Here is a 22,165-nt window from a genome sequence, read left to right as displayed (position 1 = left end):
TGGTATATTGATAGACATTGTCTATGAAAAAGCATTACTGGATTAAACACTGTTTTTCCAGAATTCATTGATGTGTAAAATTTCACTGAATGAGTCTCTATAAGAAAAAAATCTATTGTTATATTTCAGATAGGGATTGGAATTGTAAGAATTAAACACTGTATTCCAGAATTTATGGATGTGTAAAATTGGACCATTCACTCACAAAACAAATAAAGGTTCAAAGGATTCTCATTCAGTGAAATTGACAACTGAAATCCTTATAATTCCAATCCCTCACTATCTGAAATATATTAATAGTCTTTTTTTCTCTTGTAGACTCTCATCCAGTAAAATTGACAACCAAAATCGACATTGTAAATGGCAGCATTCAACGAACAACGTGATATGGTTGTCAGTTTCAATATTCAAAGTATTTATAGGCAACTGATTACAATATTCTTTCAAATATACAATGCAAAAATGAATGGAATAAAACAGATAACACTGTTTTAAGCCTCTAAACAGCTCTATCTTTTGTAGAAGTGATGGTAGCAATGTCTGCTTACGATTTGTATATGAAATTTACACAATTGTAAAAACTGTCGTTGCTACGGTCATAAAAGATGAACACAATCATGCACAAAAAAGGTATATGCTAATTAAATCGTAATTATTCGGGTCTACGCAAATTTTCAGAAGTTTCATATACATTCAATGATGAAATAAATTTAGTTTCCAACACTGATGTATGTACACATATAAAACAATATCAAATAGTTATACTGTTACACACATTAGGTTATTGCAAATATCCATGCAAAATGTCCTGGGCTTCGGTGGATGAACCTGCAGGGCTAGTAACATTTCACAACTGAAAAGCTCTGGGAAAGTGGTTTTATAACCCCTGCAATGAGAACCAGAATGACATGCAGTAAATATGTTTAGAAGGAGTCATACACTATTAACCCTTTTTAAGCTAAAATGTCCCATTAGAATCTTAATTTTTACCAAGTCTGTAACATGTAACTGATTTTTTTTTCTGAATGCTTAAGAATAACATATGAATATTCTCATTGCAAATACATACATGTAATGATATTATCAGTAATTTCACACCTGTAAATGCACTTTAAAGAAAATGAACGAAAACAAGTAAAATAACCTCTTTCCTGTTCAGTTCTACAGCAATAATAAACGTATAATATGTGACTATTATTTATATGTAGTCTCATATCAGATTCAACAGAGTTACATTGTACATGTATCTGCCCCGTAAGTTCAAGTATAGAGTTCATTTAAAATTATAATAATTAAGTATCTGAGGATTACTTTGGTAGCCTGTTGTTTAGAACATGTCTATATAATTAGGCATGGTTTGGGTTATGAAGAATGGGATTCTTAAAAAAATATTTAAAACTGAAATTTTGTGAAAATTAGATACATGTAGAGAGCACAACGTAATGATATGCATTTCACTTGTATTTAAAAGTGGCTTCGAAGGATTGTCATCTGAGAATGTACTGGCTGATAGGTCATTAGGTGATTAATGGGATTGGATAGTAGGTTTTGATCACACTCTGAAACATGGTAAGCATCCAATTCAGAGAGGAGATTAAGCTCATGATGAAACCATGTTTGAGACAAAGCGGAAGCATGTTGAAGAATTTTGACGAAGAAGAAGTTGTCAAACAATTTTGACCCAAGAAGACGTTGGTAGGACTCATCATAAGGATCATTTCAGAAGTTTCTTTCTATCTATCATAGTTTTCCAGATAGTGGCTGAAAACTGTATAAAAAAAAAACCAAAAAACAAAAAAGGCATTTTCCCCTTTCAAGGGCAATAACTCTTACAAGGCGTCACCTAACAACTTTGTTCCCTGAAGACTTTTGAAGGCCTTATAAATGTAATAAGGGTCATTTTATTTATAGAACTAATTTTGCTAAACCTAACGGTTTTGGAGATAAATGCAAAAAACTACTGTCTGACCCCTTTGTTATATTTTTAGTAATGGGGGCCATGTTTTTCGATGGATCAAAAATCCCCACATCAGTTCTATGCAGGATACCCCAAGGAACATTCACATTAAGTTTGATTCCAATTGGTCAAGTAGTGTCAGAGGAGGAAGATTTTGAAACAAATAACATTAAAAATTACAATTGTAGAAAAAGGGCAATAACTCCAACATGGCTTAACAGATTAAAATGAAAATTTGACCACAGATAGATTTCATCATGCTTAACACTTCTACCATAGTCAGAATTTGGCTAAACCTAATGTTTTTGGAGATATATGCAAAAAACTACTGTATTACCCCTATGTACTATTTTTAGTAATGGCGGCCATGCTTTTCGATGGATCAAAAATCAGTTCCATGCAGGATACTCCAAGGAACCTTCATACCAAGTTTGGTTCCAATTGGTCAAGCAGTGTCAGAGGAGAAGAGGTTTGAAAAACTGTTAATAACACAACGGATGGACGATAACGGACGCCAAGTGATGGCAATAGCTCACATAGCCTTCGGCCAGGTGAGCTAAAAATGGGTCTAGTAAACGAAACACAACTAAAGAAATCTATCAAAATAATACATTGAATTTATACACAGCTTAAATGACAAACTTGGGAAAACTGATATAAACCGATTTGAGATCCACCACTGGGGAAATACACATTACACTTTTTATGGTGTATTTGACGTGTAAGAACTGTAAATATAGACATATCTAACTAAATCAATCTTTGAATTCACTCATGAAAATTCAGACATAAATACTATAGTAACAAAGTGCATCACACCTAGCAAGTATTAGACAAGTTCATTGACCAATTTTTTATGTATCAGTCTGCATTCCCTAGTAGCATGTTCGGCCTGAGCCTGTTCACTTTCTGTATATATATTTTTTAAGTTTTTGCTTCACTAGGTAAACCTGAAAAAATTTTTAGACAATATTGAAAATGGTTGCACAATATGCTTTCAACAGCAACAACAAAAATACATTTTGTATACATGTAAAACTCTTTCTTGATGCCATGGTTATAAACAGTCAAGTCATTTAACTGACTATTTAACTCTCACTACCAACTAAAATGCAAGTAGGCCATCCTGCCACAGTTCCCTCACCTCAAGAGTCTTCGTAGCATGAACAACTCTTAGCAACTACATTTTTGTAGCTACACAAACCCCATAGGTTTTGAAGTTGGATGCCAAGTGTAATAGGATAGCATGATCTGAAACACAAAAATTATAACACGGCCATCAGGGATTGAACCCTAGACTGCACAGTGACAAGCTAGCAATAAACTGATTCAGCTAAAGAATCAATCTCATAGCCGTAATGAATCAGGTGTTTTGGCGCAACCTAGATGTGTGGATGATTAGCCTGAAGAGGCTACCAATCCATGATTGCGTGAATGAGGAGCCACTGCCAAAAAGTAATAGGTCGAACAAGTGTAGGACGAACAAGATACAGGGTGAACTGACCCGGATTCATTTTTTAAAAACACCGATTTGACTTTCCAATAATTTTTGCTACTCAAATACTGAAAGGACCCATTGGCATTGGTATATGTCGGTCTCTCGAGGTTGAAATCATCAAATAACTGCCACAATAACCTCAAATTTGGTAAAAGCAATAAAATCTCCGTGTCTTTTCCTTCATTAGCTGCGAAATCGTAGCTCTTGATCTTTTTTTCTTTGATTTTGCGATCTAGTCTAACGTTAAGAAAATACAAACCAAAAAAAAAAATAGTAATATACATTTTATGAACATTTTGCCCGATTCTTAGACGGAGAAGTATTTAAAAATATAAAATATGCATCTTAATGGTTGGTTTTAAATGATAAAATGAGTTAATATTTTACATAACAACCCTTTTTCATACTCATAGGATTTCGCAAAGAGTAAACTCGAAACATTTCAATTTTGGTATATCAGCTAAACGCATTTTGCAGTATCTTATAAATTATTGAAAAAGTTTTATCTAACATCAAATTTGGACAAATACTGTCAATTACCGCTTCCTAATCTTGGAAAAAGCACACGAAAAAGTACAAAAGCTCTTCTTATTGAAGTCAAGAAAAATACATACACAAACTGGTTTACGTTTTAAAATATCATATCTCCTCTTCGTTGACCAGTCGTAGATGGTGCAATGCTCTGTCGATTGAGAAGTTCTTGTGCAATAAAACTCACGAAACTATTCAGATCCAAATCAACCAAAAAAGCAATGGAGAATGTTGAAGGAGTGTTCGTTCGCTGTATCCCAGACGAAGAGATAATGCAGATCACGATTAATTTTCCAACTGACACGGGAAATATAAAAACAATTAACATGAATAGGTTTCAAACTGAAGAAGTGAGTTGAGAATTGGTGTGGCAGTGTTTCTAGTCTGAGTTTATTGAGTGTCCACCCATTAGTCTGAAGATCTGATAATCCAAAGATTCAGATGTCTGAAGGTTCAATATTCCAAAATGTTGACCCTTTTTACTCCAGCAATGCTAGAGGTTGTCTGGTAATCTATTTTCTGACTTGGTGCCATTAACCTCTAGCATCTGATATGTTGAAAGCCACCGCCAATGTGAATTAGCTGTACATGTGTTTTAAAATATTTTAAGTCTTTTATTTACATAAAAGAAGTTTAACTTACCGGAAATCGAGTGATTAAAATCCTAAATATTTGTTAAATACCTAGAAAACATTTGTATCGAAGACAGTTGTCGAAATGACCAGCCATTTTGAATTAGGTCACTTATTTTTTACGAAATGCAATATGTATTTGACAAAATGAACTTAAAGTTGGTAAAGGCATTTCTTTGGTTAATTTGAAATGTTTGTTTCACAAATTTTAAAATCCATAATTTTATCAACCGGAATTACTCACTCAAAAAACTAACAACCAATAAGAAGTTCATTTTAACTGCTTTTACAAAGGATTTCCAGGTTTGTAGGATTTTCTTATCAGGTAGGTCATTTGTTTTTCTTCAGTTTAGTCACCTTCTGCTGTGTTATGATAAAGAAACTATATAAACCGTTTTAAATGGCAAATAATTCTGCCGATTTCAAAGAATGGTGGAACGAGCATTATGCAATATGGCACTCGGAAGAACATTTGTAAGAGGTTGGGATATGGAGGAACGGAATTCCAACCTCTTACGTTGTAGTAGTAGACCCTTTTGTGCTAACGTTGGGGTTAAGTCCATGAGCATGCTCAATATACACTTCCGTGAGGAAAATCCTTTTGTTCTACCCAAGCCCTTCCATGCTGAAGTGTATATTGAGCATGCTCACTAATTACCACAAAAAGGTCTATTACCAACACTCGTATAGAATTAATTACTCAATAATTTTGGTTACTAAATCAAACATAAGTATACAAATTGCAATAGTACGAAATACTGAATGACAATAGATGACTTTCAGATTCATCTCAGTTCCAAATTTTCCGATTTTGTTAAAACAACCTATAAAAATCTGAATTCAAACCCCTAAATTCACGTTTCAATCTCATTTCTTTGATTAGAGGAGTCATAAATTTGTCAAAAGGTGTTAATTGCTGTCTGAACAGGTACAGGTACATTTTATGTCAGGTACCATGTAAGTAATCTCCAATGAGCAATCGGCTGATCAGGGTTATCGATGATAATTGACAATCAGAAAATGAATACTGATCGGATCTACCACTATTTTATGAACAGCCAGTAATTTTTTAAAGACTATTTTCTACTCCACAATTTATTTGACAAATACTGTCAGTTTAACTGGTCTAAAATTTGAAGAACCACGTTTGTAAACAAATTATAAAATTACCATTGTTTATACAAAATGAGTTAATACCCCTGCTGTCTTCATTTATCTTTTTTTGACATTTCCTGTAATTTTAACAGTGCAGTATACATTGTATTTCCCAAAAGTTTGTTTGCAATAGTTAAAAGAAATACTATTCCTTTTATATAGTGATGATTTTGGAAATTTGATAGCAACATTCTTGAATATATGTTACATTCCCTCATATACTGAACCTCATGATATTCATTTAATGAAAAGAAAGAGCTGCTCAAATTCCCATCATATCATTGTGCATCTTTCTGTTACATAGACCAAGACTAGGGTGGTTTGGCAAGAGAACTTGTTTGGACTAAACCCCTTTAAGTTCAAAACTGACACTGATTCCTCTTCAGTTGACATAAAAGATGTTCTCTATGTAATTTAAAACAGTAGAAATACTTTGAATGTAAAACATATAAATACAGTTTTCTGATTTATTTTGTTGAACTAAAATTTCAGATTTTCAACCACAAAAAAATGGGCTTACTAACTTCAATTTATTGCAGCGCATGCACATAATGTTCAACTGAAAAAGGCCCTTTAATACTATAGTGGTTGTACATTACTACAATAAAATCCATGCAGTTAGCAAAATATGTCCAGAAAATGTCCGTTCATACATTCACTCGCCTAAAATCTCCCATTGGGATTTTCAAAAGTGGGCAGGTACATGTATGCTAAGATCGAGTGACATTGCAATGGGAGCCAAGGGAACAGAATCTTGATTTGATTACTGCAAGGTATTTTTAACTGATACATACAAATGTATATTATAAAATCATTTCAGATGGTTTGATGTTTTGAGACATATTTTCACATAAGTAAAACTGTTCTTGCAGCCTTCAAATCTGATATCCTTTCTTTATCTAGTATAGAACTACATGTATAATCCAGTTTCCACTGGATTTGACAAATGGTGAATGTGAAAGTTTTTCTGTCAATGGTTAGTTATGAAGTCTGTAACTGTTTCTGAACTTCAATTTGGAAATGAAGATTAATTTGGTGGGTTGTTGACATGTATGAATCACCTCTAATGCCTGATCTTTACAAAACTGCTACTGATACATATTTATTTTTCTTCATCTCTTTCAGCTTGGGAAGACTATGGAAAGACTCAAAGCTAATATACTGAAAAAAATTAGTTCTAAAAAAAGAAGGGAAAAAAAGAAAAAGTCAGAGTTAGGGGAACAAATTCCAGAAGATCCTGTATTGAAAATATGGATGACCATCAATGATTTAATTGTAGATAATGAATCCACTCCCATAAATCAGACTTTTGTGGAGGGTGCTGTTTTGCACCTTGAGGACAAAATGCTGCCAGTAGAAATAAATTTACCTAAAGTTATTGCCCTTGTCCTTCCACAGAATATTATGGTTGGTTTTCCAATCTATCCTAAGGTGCAGGTTGAATTTTGTGATCTCGAAAATGCCAAATTTACATGGTATCGTTATAAAACTGTTGAAGAAGAAACTGCTAAAGGAAAAAAGAAAACTGTTGAAGTTTGTGAAAAAATAGCTGAGACGTTTTCTTGTATGCCAACAGCCGATGATATCGGATATAAATTAAAGCTTTCTTGTGTTCCACAACTTGCTGGCAGAGTTGGAGCAGAGTTCAGCATTTTATCAAAGTGTGAAGTAGATGCTGGCCCTGGATTATGTCCCTTTGAAAACAGACACAGCTTTACACAGAGTATCACAGATGATAAAAAGTAAGTTCTGAAAACTTTGAGTTATGGCCATTGACATAATCTTTTTTTCTTAAGATAGTCAGTTATCTTTACTTTTTATACCTCTGTGAACATACATGTAATATAAATGTATTGTTCTAGTGTACTTATTTTCCCTATTTTTATGGAGAACAGATAAGCACAAAAAATGATCTAAAATGTATTTAAACACCAAAACAATAATTTTTTAGAACTGCAAATGAGTTTTTTTTAACAGAATGTAAGGCAGTTAGCGATCTTTAAAAAAAACCCCATCTATTTACTGTAATTTTACATACCTGTATGTTTAGGCCTAAAATACAGTGTACAAATACATGTACAGTTAATTTTACATGTATCTAGTATCACTGAAAAGAACATTGTCCATGGTGAATTACACTGGAGCTTGTCTAAATTAACCAAATCCCATTCAGATTTTTAAAATTTGTTCGGTGCTCTGTTTACTAACGTTTAAATTGAGGTAAAATTAAAACAGTATATCTGGTTCCTACTACCCTACCTACATTAGTTTTTTGTGCCTACCCTTAACATTTTATAGCCATTTTGGTTCAAGCACCATTAAAGGCTAGATTGTTTCCCCATTAACTCAATATAAAATGTTTTTGAAAAATAAGATAATTTCCCTACCTAATTTCCCTTTTTATTCTTTTTGGTACCATGAAACAAGACTTTTTTTGCCTGATATTAGGAACTTTACAAAAGTGTCTTGTTTAAACAGGTTTTTGGTTTATTCAGGGGTCAGTTTAGACTAAGTTTCACTGTATTTGTATTATTCAATGTACATCTGTTTACACTTACATTGATTGATTGATTGAATAAATATTGTTTAACATTCTATGGCAGATATTTCATTCATTTGTGGACGAGAAGGATTGACCAATTGAATAGACCCTGCTTTGTACTAGTCTGACTTGACCAATCAAACAGACCCTACATTGTACTAGTCTGACTCACTTTTATTGTGCTACATGTAGTTCACAGAAGTAGGCAAGCCATCCCACACAGACACGATATTCTGACTTTGAGCCAACAAGTCGTCACTCTATCTCTTTACATACAGCATGCTAGGCAGATTACCAGTGATACACTAACAGCGTACATTGCATATGTAAAATAATTGCTGTGAAAGTACTTTAATTCGTGGATACCAGTTTTCGTGGATGGGGGAAGAAAAACAAGTTTGTGGATTCTTGAGTTTATGGTTTTGAGGTTTTCAGTATACACGTCAATGGAAATATCCATTTGGTTCAAACCCAAATTTCGTGGTTTGGCCTTCCCATGAAAACCATGAAAATTGGTACCCCACAAACAATAGTACTTTCACAGTATGAGTTTTATATTCATATATATTCTAGGATAAGAGTTGTCAGCTATAACATTTTAGCAGATATTTATGCTGATTCTGACTTCACGAGAACAGAACTATTCCCCTACTGTCCTCCATATGCTCTGGCTATAGACTATAGAATACAGCTTTTACTGAAGGAAATTGCAGGTAGTGTAAAAGTATAATCTGTAGGTTTTTGTTAAAAAATAAGATCAATAGTGAAATTGGTTTTGTTCAAAGATTGAAAAAATGTTTATTTGAATTCTTGCTTAATTTTGTTTCTATGCAAATAATACAAAGCAAGATGTAACTATATGTATATGCACATACAATGTACATTGAACACAATTTAAGCATTTGCCGTGATTTCTTTTTTTTTTGTCATTTTATTTTCTCATTGAAGAAAAAAGCAATATATGAAAATAGATCACACAAAAATTTGGGTTAAATTTGTTACTATTATTTTTTCCAATATCACAGGGTATAACAGTGACATAATCTGCCTCCAAGAAGTGGATAGAAAAGTGTTTAACCATGAATTAATATCAGCATTTGATGTTCTTGGGTATAATGGGTCTCTACAAGTGAAAGCAGGGTCTCAGGAGGAAGGACCTGATTCACCGGAGGGTGAGGCTATCTTCTTCAGGAGGTCAAAGTTTAGGTGAATTGGTTATTTCTGCTGTAGATTATTTATAGTTTATTTAAGGAATGACTGTTAGGTTTTGTTTTCGTCTGTGATGTAATAACCTCAATCACGTGGTGCACACTGAATAACCTGCATAAGAGTTATTTTAAATTGTGCACCACAGGGTTTGAGGTCATTTTAAATAGACCAAAAAATAAATTTAACAGTCATTCCTTATAATTTAATAAAAGAACCGAAATCCGACGAGTAAATCATCGAAAAAGTTTGGTGACATCACAGTCATTACTAAATTTGGTCTATGAGATGATAAACGAAATTTTTTATCAAATCAGAATCCATTTTACTTCTGAAATTGAATTATTCTCATATACTGGTTGTCGTATTAAACTTTGAATGGTTTTGCAAATTGTTGAGATTATTAAATTGATTGTTTATTGTTTTTCAATGTGAAAATAACTTTGTTTAAAACACATAAAAGTTTTTTTTATTTCCAACATTTTAACTACTGAATATTACTTGTCAAAATCTGTATCATATGATGTATCAACCTGAGACTCCTATATCACTCCAGGGGCCACCAGCCAATGGGATGATAAAGGTCAAGGGTTGATACAGCATGTGATACAGATTTTAACAAGTCATGTCCATTATATCATATATTTTAAGCATACACTGTACCTCAAGTATGGTCTGTTTAGGGGTGCGATATTTGGTATGTGATATAGGTCTAATGATATAGGGTATGTGATACAGGTCTAGGGGTATGATATAAGGTATGTGGTATTGGTCTAGGGGTATGATATAAGGTATATGATATTGGTCTAGAGGTATGATATAAGGTATGGGATATTGGTCTAGAGGTATGATATAAGGTATGTGATATTGGTCTAGAGGTATGATATAAGGTATGTGATATTGGTCTAGAGGTATGATATAGGGCATGTGATATAGGGTAGATGATATAGGGTTTAAACAAACACTTATAATGCACATAGAACAAATATATATTTTAATATACATGTAATCAGGTATAATAGCAGCACACAACTCCAGTAATCTGTTTATATAATCTATAATTAAAACAAATATTGATATATTTAAATGTATGATAGTGGTCACTGTAACAATTTTCTGTGTGGCTCATAGTGAGTTCTTAGTAAAGCGAGTGTCCTCTGGTTTTCTGAAAAAAAACTGAATCAGGGATTCAAGTTTACTTTTAAGAGTGGGATATCCTTGACATATACAAGTTTCAAATGAAAGGTCCACTTGAGTAAAATCAAAAATCCATAATAAAGAGTCAGTCAAAAGGCTGAAGTTCCAGGACCAATGTAAATGAATATTCAAAGGTCCAAGTTAAGAAATTTAGAGTCCTGGACATAGGAACAACACTAATTTGAACCCCTGCTTAATTCTAATATTCTTACACTTATATGTAATTGTTTAAAATCTCCCAGCATGATTAAACTAGTGTACATACTTTTGGAATGGTTTTAATCTACACTGTAAATCTATTCACTGTTCATTTTTATCATCAGGCCGCTACAAAACTTTATGAAACATTAACAATTTCCTGATCCATTAATGATGTAGTATGATTCAATTTGGTTTGTAAGAAATGTTTTAATTGGATGAAATTATTGGTGTTATTTTCAATAAGCAGAATTTCTTTGTTGTTATGATGTCACTCCCTTTATTTTATTTTAAAAAGCAATATTAAACATGAAAAAATCTTGTATTCAAAATTTCTAAACTATGATTGTATTTTTTATTCATATTTTTTTTCTTGAAATAAACAGTTTTGTCATACATTCTTAACATAACCCACTTCATATATTATTATTATTATTTACAGTATTTGTATGGCGCTAATCTAAACTACATTTACTCTAAGCGCTTTACAGCATATAAATGATAAACAATACAAAGTACTTAGTAATCAACACCTAAAATTATACAATAGAAATTGAAAATAAAAATATTATTCAGAACCATCATTTTGTATCTTAGATATAGAAATTTGTAAAACCAAAAAAAAAGAAAAGACGAACAAAAAAAAAATAAAAAATTACAAACTATGTAATTAAAGCATAGTTAAGTATCAAAACATTTTTTAAATAGTATAAAAAATATAAGATAATTACTGAATATAAAATTAATTAAAAAAAAATGGCAAAAGTAAAATTATCTGGAAAATAGATTATATATTAATATTTTATCATTTAAATGAAATAAGAATTAAAAACAAAAAATGTTACCATTTAAAAATTAGAAATCCAAAACATAACATTACTGTGTTAAAAATACCACTGAATAGAATATCAATAAAATGTAATAACGTCAACATTAATGAAAGATCACCATAAGCTGTCCTAAAAAGATGAGTTTTCAGTCTGAATTTAAAAATGTTGATATTGTCTAAAACTCGTAGTTCACCAGGAAGATTGTTCCATAAAGTGGCAGCTGCCTTGTCGAACCTACAATCAACTTACGATTTCGTTTTCTCTTGGCTTTTCAAGTGTCACAAAGTTCCGGGAGCCTAATGATCTTGATGGGTTGTATAAAGTCAGAAGCTCTTGGAGATATGCTGGAGCTATACCATGCAGTGCTTTAAAAACGCATAAGATGAGTTTGTATTGACACTGGAATTGAACAGGTAACCAGTGTAGGTCAATTAACACAGGTGTTATGCAGTCATATTTCCTTTGCCATGATATCAATCTGGCGGCAGCATTCTGAACTCTTTGAAGCTTGTTTAAGGCACTAGATTTCACGCCATATAAAAGGGAATTGCCATAATCCAATCACGATGTTACGAGAGTACACACAAGAGTTTTACAAGCACTGTCCATAATGTAACAACAAATTTGGTCAATCTTTCTGATTTGAAGGAAACATGACTTGTCTACAGCTACAGCGGAAATTTGTTGTTCCATGCTTAATGGCTTGTCTAAGTGTACACCAAGGTTCATTACACAAGTTGCATCTGACACTATCGTACCATCTAGAGCTAGTTGACACTTTTCAAATTCCTCGAGTCAATGTTTAGGAGCTAAAATAATTAATTTAGTCTTATCTTGCTTGAGCTTTAACAGATTGCTCTTCATCCATGAGCTGATGTCGCCAACACAAGCTTCAAGTCGTGTGGATATTTGGGACCAGTTGTCAGTTGGCTCAATAACTAAATATATCTGCGAATCATCAGCAAAACAATGATAAAGCATGTCATGTCACAGCCCACCCTATTGGGCTCTCTAAGCCTATAATGTTCTTTTTGCAGACAAATTGAAGATGATAGCATTGCTATTAGACAAATATTTAATGATGGAAATGAGAAATATGCAGATATAAAAACTATTGTAGCAACAAATGACACACTCAAGACTGAAATTACAGACAGAGGCACTATTGCTCAGGTATTTCATCATAAATGAATATTAATTGTGAGGCCAGCTAATAATAATTTATTTGCTTTTAGGCTCTCTTATTCTAAGCATACCAATCTCTTATCTTAAAAGTTCCTTTAAATCAAAAACAAAAGATCAATACCCAGATTTTTTTTTTCTCTCTTGTTGTTAACAATATTAATTTAGAAAGCATTATTGTCATTTGGGGTATATATTTTTCATAGTTGTACATTTAAATTGGCAAAAATAACAAGCAACTGAGTTCAAATGGCCTGCTTGGTTCTGTCATGACTTGCTTTTTCTTATGACTATAACAATTACATGTATGTTCCTCATGATTGAAAGTGGGGGTATCACTAGTAAGTCATCCCTTACAGATTGTTTGTTATTATTGCAGGTTTTGATACTAGAGTCTGTGATTAACCCAAAGTGTAGACTTTGTGTTGCCAATACACATTTATTTTTCCATCCAAAAGCTTGCTGTGTGAGATCTCTACAGACTGTTACTATAATTAGACACCTGGAATACGTACTGCAGAAACAGAGGGATCAGGTAGCAATTTATAGATAAAAAAAATTCCATTTTGTTACTAAGATTAGAACATGAAATACACATATTTTGTTACACAATTGATGTGTTAAGAATCTACAATATATAAGTAGAAATGATAAACTTAGAGATATATTATTAGAAAAAAATGTATTTTGGTATCCCACATGTATATAATTGGGTTAGCATTGAGTGCTTGAAAAATATAAAATAGCTAGAAAATTTTACAAAATATGCATGTGAAGATGTATTAAACTGAGTACACTTTACAGAAACAAAGAGCATAGTTGGTTTTAGTATTGGACATTTTTAAAAATCCCAGAGGATGACTTCAAGAAATGGCAGTTTTAGATAAGTTATAAATTCACAAATAATATATTAATTGCTTCAATATTTTTCAGGGATATGATGTATCATTAATTTTCTGTGGTGACTTCAACTGCAGTCCAAAAGGGGGAGCCTATGAATTCATCACAAAGAAATGTATTGGGGAGGATAACTATAGCTGGAGTAATAGTGAGTAACAAACAAGAGAATGAAGAATTGTTACTATGAAAGTATTAAGGCACTAATTTATCAATTTTCATTTTTTTTGTGCACTTCACTTTTGAATTTTCCCACTAAGCAGGATTGTGATTACTCCCAATATAACACTGAGTGATACCTCACATTTATTCTTGACATTTATTCCAGACCATGTGTAGAATTGTACCATGGGAGATATTATATAGCATGATTGTGCATAACCCATTGCAAAAAGGATATAAAGATATGTGTTTTGTCAATATTTTTAACAATATACAATATATATATATATATATGAATCATGAAGTTATTTTTGAGCTGGATGTCACCATCCCATCCACAGACTTATGATGACTTTCTTATTTACCATATACCACTCTGCTAGTTTATAGGCTCTGCTAAAAAATTAAAGGGTATAGAATACTAATTTGCTTTAATGATTTAAAAATAGTAAGTACACTCTCTACATGGGAGATTTGGTAAGTAAATCCATTACAATGTATAACATTTAACTAAGTTCCCTTCTATTTTCAGATACTGATTTTAAATTGGAAGGTGCCACTTTCTTTCACAGTCTGAATTTAAGAAGTGGTTGTGGGGAACTCCCCTACACAAATTATGCCAAACATTTTCATGAACAGTTAGACTATATATTTTTGGACTCTTCCTTTGAGGTTGAGCAGGTTGTACCAATGCCAGAACACAAGGAGGTGTCACAGCATATAGCATTACCTAGTGTGGTATTTCCATCAGACCATATTGCTCAGATCTGTGATATTAGATGGAAATCTTTAGGCTAATAATGGTTCAAATTATTAAATCAAATGAAATGGATTTTTAGCTATTGTTTGTAATTAAGTTTTTTTATTGGGGCATTACATACTGGGTCATTCAAAATTAAGATTAGGTCAAAAAAGTGATAAGAATCTCCAGTAATTTCATAGGTTCATATCTTTCCTAATGTAATGTTTTCAGAGAAAGGCAAAAAAATTTCAAATGTCAATAATGAGGGAACATCAAATTGGGATAATCTGTGGGCAAAACATGCTCAAGAACATATAAACTGACAATGTAAAACAAAAAGATAGAAAACAATTTAAAAAACACAGAGAGACAAGCTGTGCCACCAAAAACCGTAGTTAATTCAGGGTCTCTGAGAGGATGACCAATACCTGCTTTTTGCATTATTTCTGATTGCTGCCCAATGAAATACATGCTTGGTAAACTGGAAGAAACTCAACAATAAATGTAGTTCATTAGTCTAGATTGGAGGAGTGAAATTTATAGGTCTGTGGACCTGTTGATTTTATTGATACATACCATATATTGATTACAATGAACATCCCAGTCGATGCAGTAAACATACTAATTTTTGGAATGTACTAATTTTTCTTCTTTTTTTTGATGGACTGATAAGCGAGGAAAGTAGCATCTACAAAATTGATTTTTAACACTGTAGAACGCTTATCATTCTTTAAGACGGCATATAATTGATACCTGCTAATATGTTCTTGACAGAATCCGTGAAAATTAGCAACTGTGAATTTAATCAGTCTATACCGTGAAAGAACTTTTGTTCATTGGTTTCCAATTTTTGTGATTTTCATGGTCATACCAAAGCAAGAAATTTGGTTACCATAAAAATGAAGATTACCATTGACATGTATATTGAAATCTCAGAACCACGAATTCAAGAATTCACGAACTTTTGTTTCTTCCCAAATCCACGAAAATTGTTATCAACGAATTAAAGTATTTCACAATAGTAGATCGGTTCTTAACAATACAAGAATATATATATGTATAGAATTCCTTATTTATCAGTATATAAAATAAAACTGACGATTGAAAACAATTTGGCTGCTGTTACAAAGAAAGGAAATGACGAAATATTTTTGGCTTGAACAATTTTGATAAAGATGTACTTTTTCTGTTTTTTTTTTTCTTTGCAAAATACATGCTCATGTTCAAGTGCTCGAGGTTCTTGAACTTTTTTTGCTCGAAATATACACATTCAAACAGTTCCATTCTTTATCTCGTAATTTAACTTTTCATACTACAACCAAATTCACATGCGTCCTGAAGTTCCACTCAAAAACTCTTAATTCACGGTATTGATGTTTTTTCCTCTCATTCATATTGACTAACATATCTGTGAAAAAGTAAATATGCCATATGTGTAATTTTGGTTAAATCAGTTTGAAGTCTTTTTTCTGAACTCTTTTATCATCCGTTATCATCATTTTTTTCATCAAGGTCCATTTCTGCTTTCTTATCTTTATCGTCTACTTTCATGGTGCTTTTCTCATCTTTTTCTTCGCCATTTTTGTTTTTGTTCGGGTCTACCTTTCTAGCTTTTTTTGCAGGGACTGCAACCACACTGTCACCACAACCTAGAAAGTAGAAAAAAACTATGAGCAATGCTCACTAAGTTGATACCTCTTTTCATCTATTTGATAACCAGCATCTTTTTACCGCCAAATTGATTTTGATCAAAACCTAAAAAGAAGATGCACAATGAAAACGTGTCATAAAGATTTTGTGAAAGTTCCATTCAATTCTATTTAGTGGTATAGGAGGAGTAACAGATAAGAAAGGCCCCACATGTCCCCATATTCACAACTCGCAAAGTTCACGTTTTTCTATGTGAATCCCCCAAACCGATTCGTATCAAAATCTAAAACATGAAGTGCACAATGGGAACGTATAAAGATTCAGCAAAAGTTTCATTCCATTCTATTGAATAGTATATATTCAGTGGTATAGGAGGAATTACGGATAAGAAAGGCCCTCCATGTCCCCATATTCACAATTGACAAGTCTATGTTTTGAACGGTGAAATTTCCAAATTGATTCGGATCAGAATCTAAAATTAGGAGTTGCATACTGGGAATATGTAATCAAGAATTTGTGAAAGCTTCATGCAATTCCATTCAGTGTAATAGGAGTAGTAACGGACCAGAGATAGGTCTCCCTCTTTGACAAAGTCATTTATTTGCGATGTGAAGGCAAAATCATGAAAACATAAAATAAAATGTACAGGAGGGAGGGAGGAAGGAAAAGTGGATTGAAGGAAGAAAGAATGAAAATACAGATATTCCTATATATCCCCACTTCGCGAAAGGGCATTACAATGGGGGTAATATAATAAATAAACGATGTCTACAACAGATAACTGCATATTTTAGACAAGAAAGTAGGTGAAGGGGAAAGAAATGTTTTTTCAATGACCAAACCATTACTTCCACCGTTTAAAAAAACCTGCTAATATAAAAGTAATAGTTAATCATTTTAGAAAGAGTAGAAACTGTTTCAAATATAATTCACTTGAAGACCACATTAGCATCATGCACATCTTGTAAACAGATCACAAAGAACCCAATGTGCAGAAAAAAGGGAAGTATGGAGCATACAAAATTTGATGGACGAACGGAAGGACGGTCACAATAATTACTATAGGAACACTCGAGATCTTGTTATACCTCAGATATGCACCCGTTCTATGATAAGTTATGCAAGTGCGAGACAAAACAGATAAAAGTATGTTACAGAATTGACTCAAGGCAGGCAGAACTCACCTCATATTAAAAAAATACATATATTTCTCAAATGAACTTCTTACCATAGACAAGATTCTGATTTTTTTCTAGTAAGGCTTATCAGGTTGTCCGAAGGTAATTCAGATTCAGAAAAAAACTTTTCTTTTGCTTATCCCGGTGCTTTTACAGATATCTTCTAAGGTAGCAATGCTAAATTCCAAATAAGACATTTAACACAAAACCATGTAAAAACTTAATTTTCTAAGAAGAGGTTTGTGAAAAATATACATTTTTTTTTATTAAAAAAGAATAAAAACAAAAAAACAATTGCAAAAAATGATATAAAAAAATATAAGCAAACAATAAACATGTAATAATCCCCCCCCCCCCAAAAAAAAAAACGAATACAATCCACAGTTAATACATACTACAACATAAGAGTAATTTGAAGATCACTCCAAAAGGAACTTGCGCAAGCATTTCATCTGCAACTTGTTTTTCATCTTTATCTTCTGCTTTCCCATCTAAAAGATACACATGCATTTCATAACAGTACAGTTAGTTTTTGGTAAACTGCATAAGTAATTCTTACAAATAATTTAAGAAAAATCTTCATACATAATATGGCTTAATATTACAGCTTATTTACTATTTATGAAAGTCATGGGCAACAATGTTAGGTTGTAACTTTACATATAACATGTATAGATTATTCTATATTAAATTAGATATACTAAATAAACTGAACAAAAAATATTCCAAATAGTGTGATGCTCAAATAATGCTCTTTTAAAAAAGCCCCCCCCCCCCTCCGCCACCCCCCCAAAAAAAAATATCAACGAAATTAACAACTCTGAAATTGACAACAACGAAAAACGACATACAAAACAAAAAAAGAAGAAAATAAAAACAATAATAGTAAAACTCAACATTTCTGATAATACGCTGTGTTGTTTATGACTTTACGCCTGATTTTCTATCAATTCTATGAGAGTATTTTAGTTTTTAGTGTGTAAACCTTCAATAAAGAATCTTATTTGATAAGCTTCTACGTGCAGTCGCACATGCATGATCATATCGAATTATAAGTTTAATTGATGTGCCAACTCTCCTGCTCATACCGTTTTTCTTCGATTTTTCATCTGATATTTTCATTCCTTATTTTGTCTGGTTTTGTACATGCTGCAAAGAAAACAATATTAGAATATGCTACGTAACTCAATGATCGGATTAAGGTATGTACAATACTTCTAATACAGGCAATACATCTGTCTACAACATACAATGGTGATGCTATTTCTTTTAGAAATGATGAATGATTCATGGAAAACTTTTTAATCTAACGACATTTTGGAACAGAACGCATTTTTAATTCATAATCAAAGTATGTAATTGAAATCCTTATATAATCGTAATAAAAGGCTCTTCATATCGTGGTGTCTTAGCTTGAAAGCATCATTCTACAACATACAAATTCAACCCAAGATTGGGACTACTCTGATAATTATTAAATTATTTTGTATTGTGTTAGATTTGTTTTTTTCTTGTTAGTTATTTGTTTTGATTGACTCTGTTGTTCCCAGGAAATTCCCATGTTTAACAGTTCGGTATTATTATTTTGTCTGTCAATAAATAATAGAACATTACATATGGTCTATACTTTTAAGACAGTTAATGTAAGCATGTAACTGTTTACATGTTGTAACTTCCAGTAAAATCTTGTTTTGAATAATGAAAACAAAAAGACGAAAATGGTATAATGCAAACAACTCTCTTTTCCCATGGTTCTTAACTTCTTTAATAGGTTCCTACCTTGTTGAATGTAAAGTGTTCGATGTTTAGTTTGGTTCAGTTCCAACAACACATATTACCACAGTAATCCTAGCATACAACATGAAAAAAATCTATATGGCACCAATATTGTTCAAATTGTTTTATAGTTAAAGTATCGAGTCCTTTAATTGTTCAAGTCATTTTTATTATTGAGGTTTGATCACATACAAATATTTCACGTATAGACAAAAAATGTGATCTTGAACAATATATACTGAAGATTGTCACAATCGTTGTTAGATTTTTTTAATATATGTCACAGTACTTAATTAACATATTTTATCATTTGATAAGTCTTCATTTTGAAAGAAGACAAAACAACATTATATCTAATTCTTGATGTACAGAACTGTATAAAACTTTAAATGTACCTCACGTAAGGTGCGTTACATATCGCACTGAATGAAGAACAAAACAAATTTACGAACAAAAATGTGCTTGAATTAGCTTAGTATTTGGTGAATATGTTAAACAGCATTTCTTTTGTTATTTTTACTATTTTATAATCAGTATATTTTACCACACTGTCCTATTCAACACTTAGATTTTTAATTTTTGTAACGCATTCTTTAATTAACGAACAAAACTTTGTATGTGTGCGTATTTGTTACATATGTTTAGCATAAAAATTGTCTCTTTTTACCACTAATCGTCAACATATTTTTTGCTACCATGTTCTCTTCTTGCAATTATAGTGAGTATAAAGTTATCATTATTACAGACTCACTTTAAATGCCAGCGAAGTATTTATCTACCCATGCCTTCTCCCGAAATAGAAATATGGCCAGTTGTCATATTTTTAACTTGTCACCAGTGAGGATTTCTTTGTTTTCCCATTCTTACAGTACGTCAATCTCAGACAGAATTTATTTAGCAGCTTCCGTTATAACCGACCCTTACTTCTCCAGTTCCCTTACAAACAAAACCTTCCATACAAGAAGTCACGATGACTTAAGTTGCAAATTAACAAACTTAATATATGAATTAGAATGCGACTTATGTGGTTTAATATATGTCGGAGAAACACAAGAACGATTAAATAAAAGAATGTGCCGTCATCGTTCGGGAATTAACACCACCAGTTAACATCCCGACAGTTAATCAACAAGATAATTCAATCCTCTCCATGAAAGTTCGTATTTTGGAAACAAAAATTACCATCCTACGAACAGTCCCGTTCTAAATAAAAGCTATCGTAGGGAAAGAGAGGAGTACTGGATACGCAGACTAGGTACTGCAATACCTTACGGATGCAATGGCAACATCAAAAGTATAGGAAACCTTTCAAGCCAGTATAACAACAGCATAAATGTGATGAATTTATTTGACAAAAATCCAAGACGGGAAAGGAGTCATGGCCATTGCCACTATACGTCACCTGAGTTACATGATGTCTCCATAAATGGTCTTCATCACCTTAGAACCAAACTTTATGCTATATTTCTCTCTCTACTACACTCCCTTTACAAAATAAGTCTTGACACTCCTGTTTCTGACCCCACCTCATCATTATTCAGACTTGTTGCCATCATTTTGGATATTGGTTTCCACGGACTCTTTAAACCAGTATGTGTGAAAAGTCAAGATGAAGAAAAACGATCATTTCTTCCACTACCATTTGTCAACAAAGGTATAGATGCAATTAATTTGGCTAAAATCCTCCATCATAAAAACGTTACCAACAAAATTCCCCCATATTTCGAAGACAAATCCATGCCATATTCATATTCCTGTACTTCACCCATTGCATCCAAAATTTTCAATTATAAAAGACTATTGCAGAACCTCAAGATTAAAGACTTCAAGGCTAAACCACCTGACTGTTCTTGCAAAACCTCTCAATTCAAATATTGTCCTTGTGGTCACGTCGTTACGGGAGATTTAACCATTATCGAAAACGAATCTCTGCGTAATATCCTTTCTAAAGGTCCCAAATACCGTGAACCACGCTCCATAAATTGGAATTATAACTTTAAAGTTATTATGGATGCCGTCGAGGACTATGCAAGAAAATGGATAAAGCGAGAACAGGAAGACATTGATTCCCTGTCAGAGTGGTTAAAGGCCGTGAGGTCTTTAATTTTGAAACGAATGAAAGTTTTAAGTAGGTCATTGAGTGCCAAGGCTACATCAGTTTTCAAAGACACCGGAGTAGCAAAAACATTGTCTATTATACATGACAAATATGTTGTACAACATTGTTTTTGTCTGCAAAACGTTTTACATCCAATGTTTATTTCCAGAAGTAGACGTAGAAAATATTAGCAGTGATAAGACCTATACTGCTACCACTATCTCAAAAGAAGAGATTGTGGAAAACCATAAATCTGTGCTATCCTCTTTTGGTCTCTCTACCAATGACGATGATTGTGATATACCGTCTATGTACTGGATTCCTAAACTCCACAAGAATCCATACAAACAACGTTTCATAGCTGGATCTGCTAAATGTACCACCAAACCTCTTTCAAAACGTTTAACATCTATACTCACAACTGTCAAAGAGGGTCTACAATCCTACCACAATATGTGTTCCTTCCGTAGTGGTATTAATTCAATGTGGATCCTGAAAAATTCGAAAGATCTTTTGGAGACAATCACTTCAAGACTATTATCTGAATATAATAGCATTAAGACCTATGATTTTTCAACACTGTATACTTCTATTCCCCATACTCAGTTAAAACCCCGACTTAAAAACATTATATATCGGTGTTTTACCAAAAAAGATGGTACACCTAGATACAAATATATAGTTCTTGATATACATTCCTCATACTTTGTAAGAAATAATTTCAAATCATCTTC

General features: G+C 32.5%; 1 protein-coding gene and 1 long non-coding RNA gene across 3 annotated transcripts; one reads left to right on the top strand and one right to left on the bottom strand.

Annotated features, from left to right (window-relative positions):
• The first annotated feature begins 4,096 nt into the window (after positions 1 to 4,096).
• On the top strand, positions 4,097 to 14,819 carry LOC148599640 (2',5'-phosphodiesterase 12-like). The gene is made up of 8 exons (XM_088557223.1): positions 4,097 to 4,336; positions 6,899 to 7,515; positions 8,889 to 9,028; positions 9,341 to 9,521; positions 12,784 to 12,919; positions 13,308 to 13,463; positions 13,862 to 13,976; positions 14,520 to 14,819. Exons 1-8 carry the CDS (start codon positions 4,133 to 4,135, stop codon positions 14,783 to 14,785), a joined length of 1,815 nt encoding a protein of 604 aa, XP_088413349.1. The 5' UTR covers positions 4,097 to 4,132; the 3' UTR covers positions 14,786 to 14,819.
• A 1,183-nt stretch (positions 14,820 to 16,002) lies between these two features.
• Positions 16,003 to 19,642, bottom strand: LOC148599639 (uncharacterized). Of its 2 annotated transcripts, none has more exons than XR_015917667.1 (4): positions 19,337 to 19,642; positions 18,646 to 18,706; positions 17,953 to 18,097; positions 16,003 to 16,378 (listed from the first exon to the last, which is right to left on the bottom strand). It is a non-coding gene; the product is annotated as an uncharacterized LOC148599639 (long non-coding RNA). The 2 variants fall into 2 exon arrangements; XR_015917666.1 differs by having other exon boundaries at positions 17,953 to 18,048; positions 19,337 to 19,639.
• Positions 19,643 to 22,165: the final 2,523 nt, after the last annotated feature.

Source organism: Perna viridis, chromosome 13, assembly GCF_037379345.1.
Source record: "Perna viridis isolate PV_CMFRI_1.1 ecotype Kerala chromosome 13, ASM3737934v1, whole genome shotgun sequence".
Taxonomy (NCBI): domain Eukaryota; kingdom Metazoa; phylum Mollusca; class Bivalvia; order Mytilida; family Mytilidae; genus Perna; species Perna viridis.
This window is presented reverse-complemented; position numbering and strand designations above follow the sequence as displayed.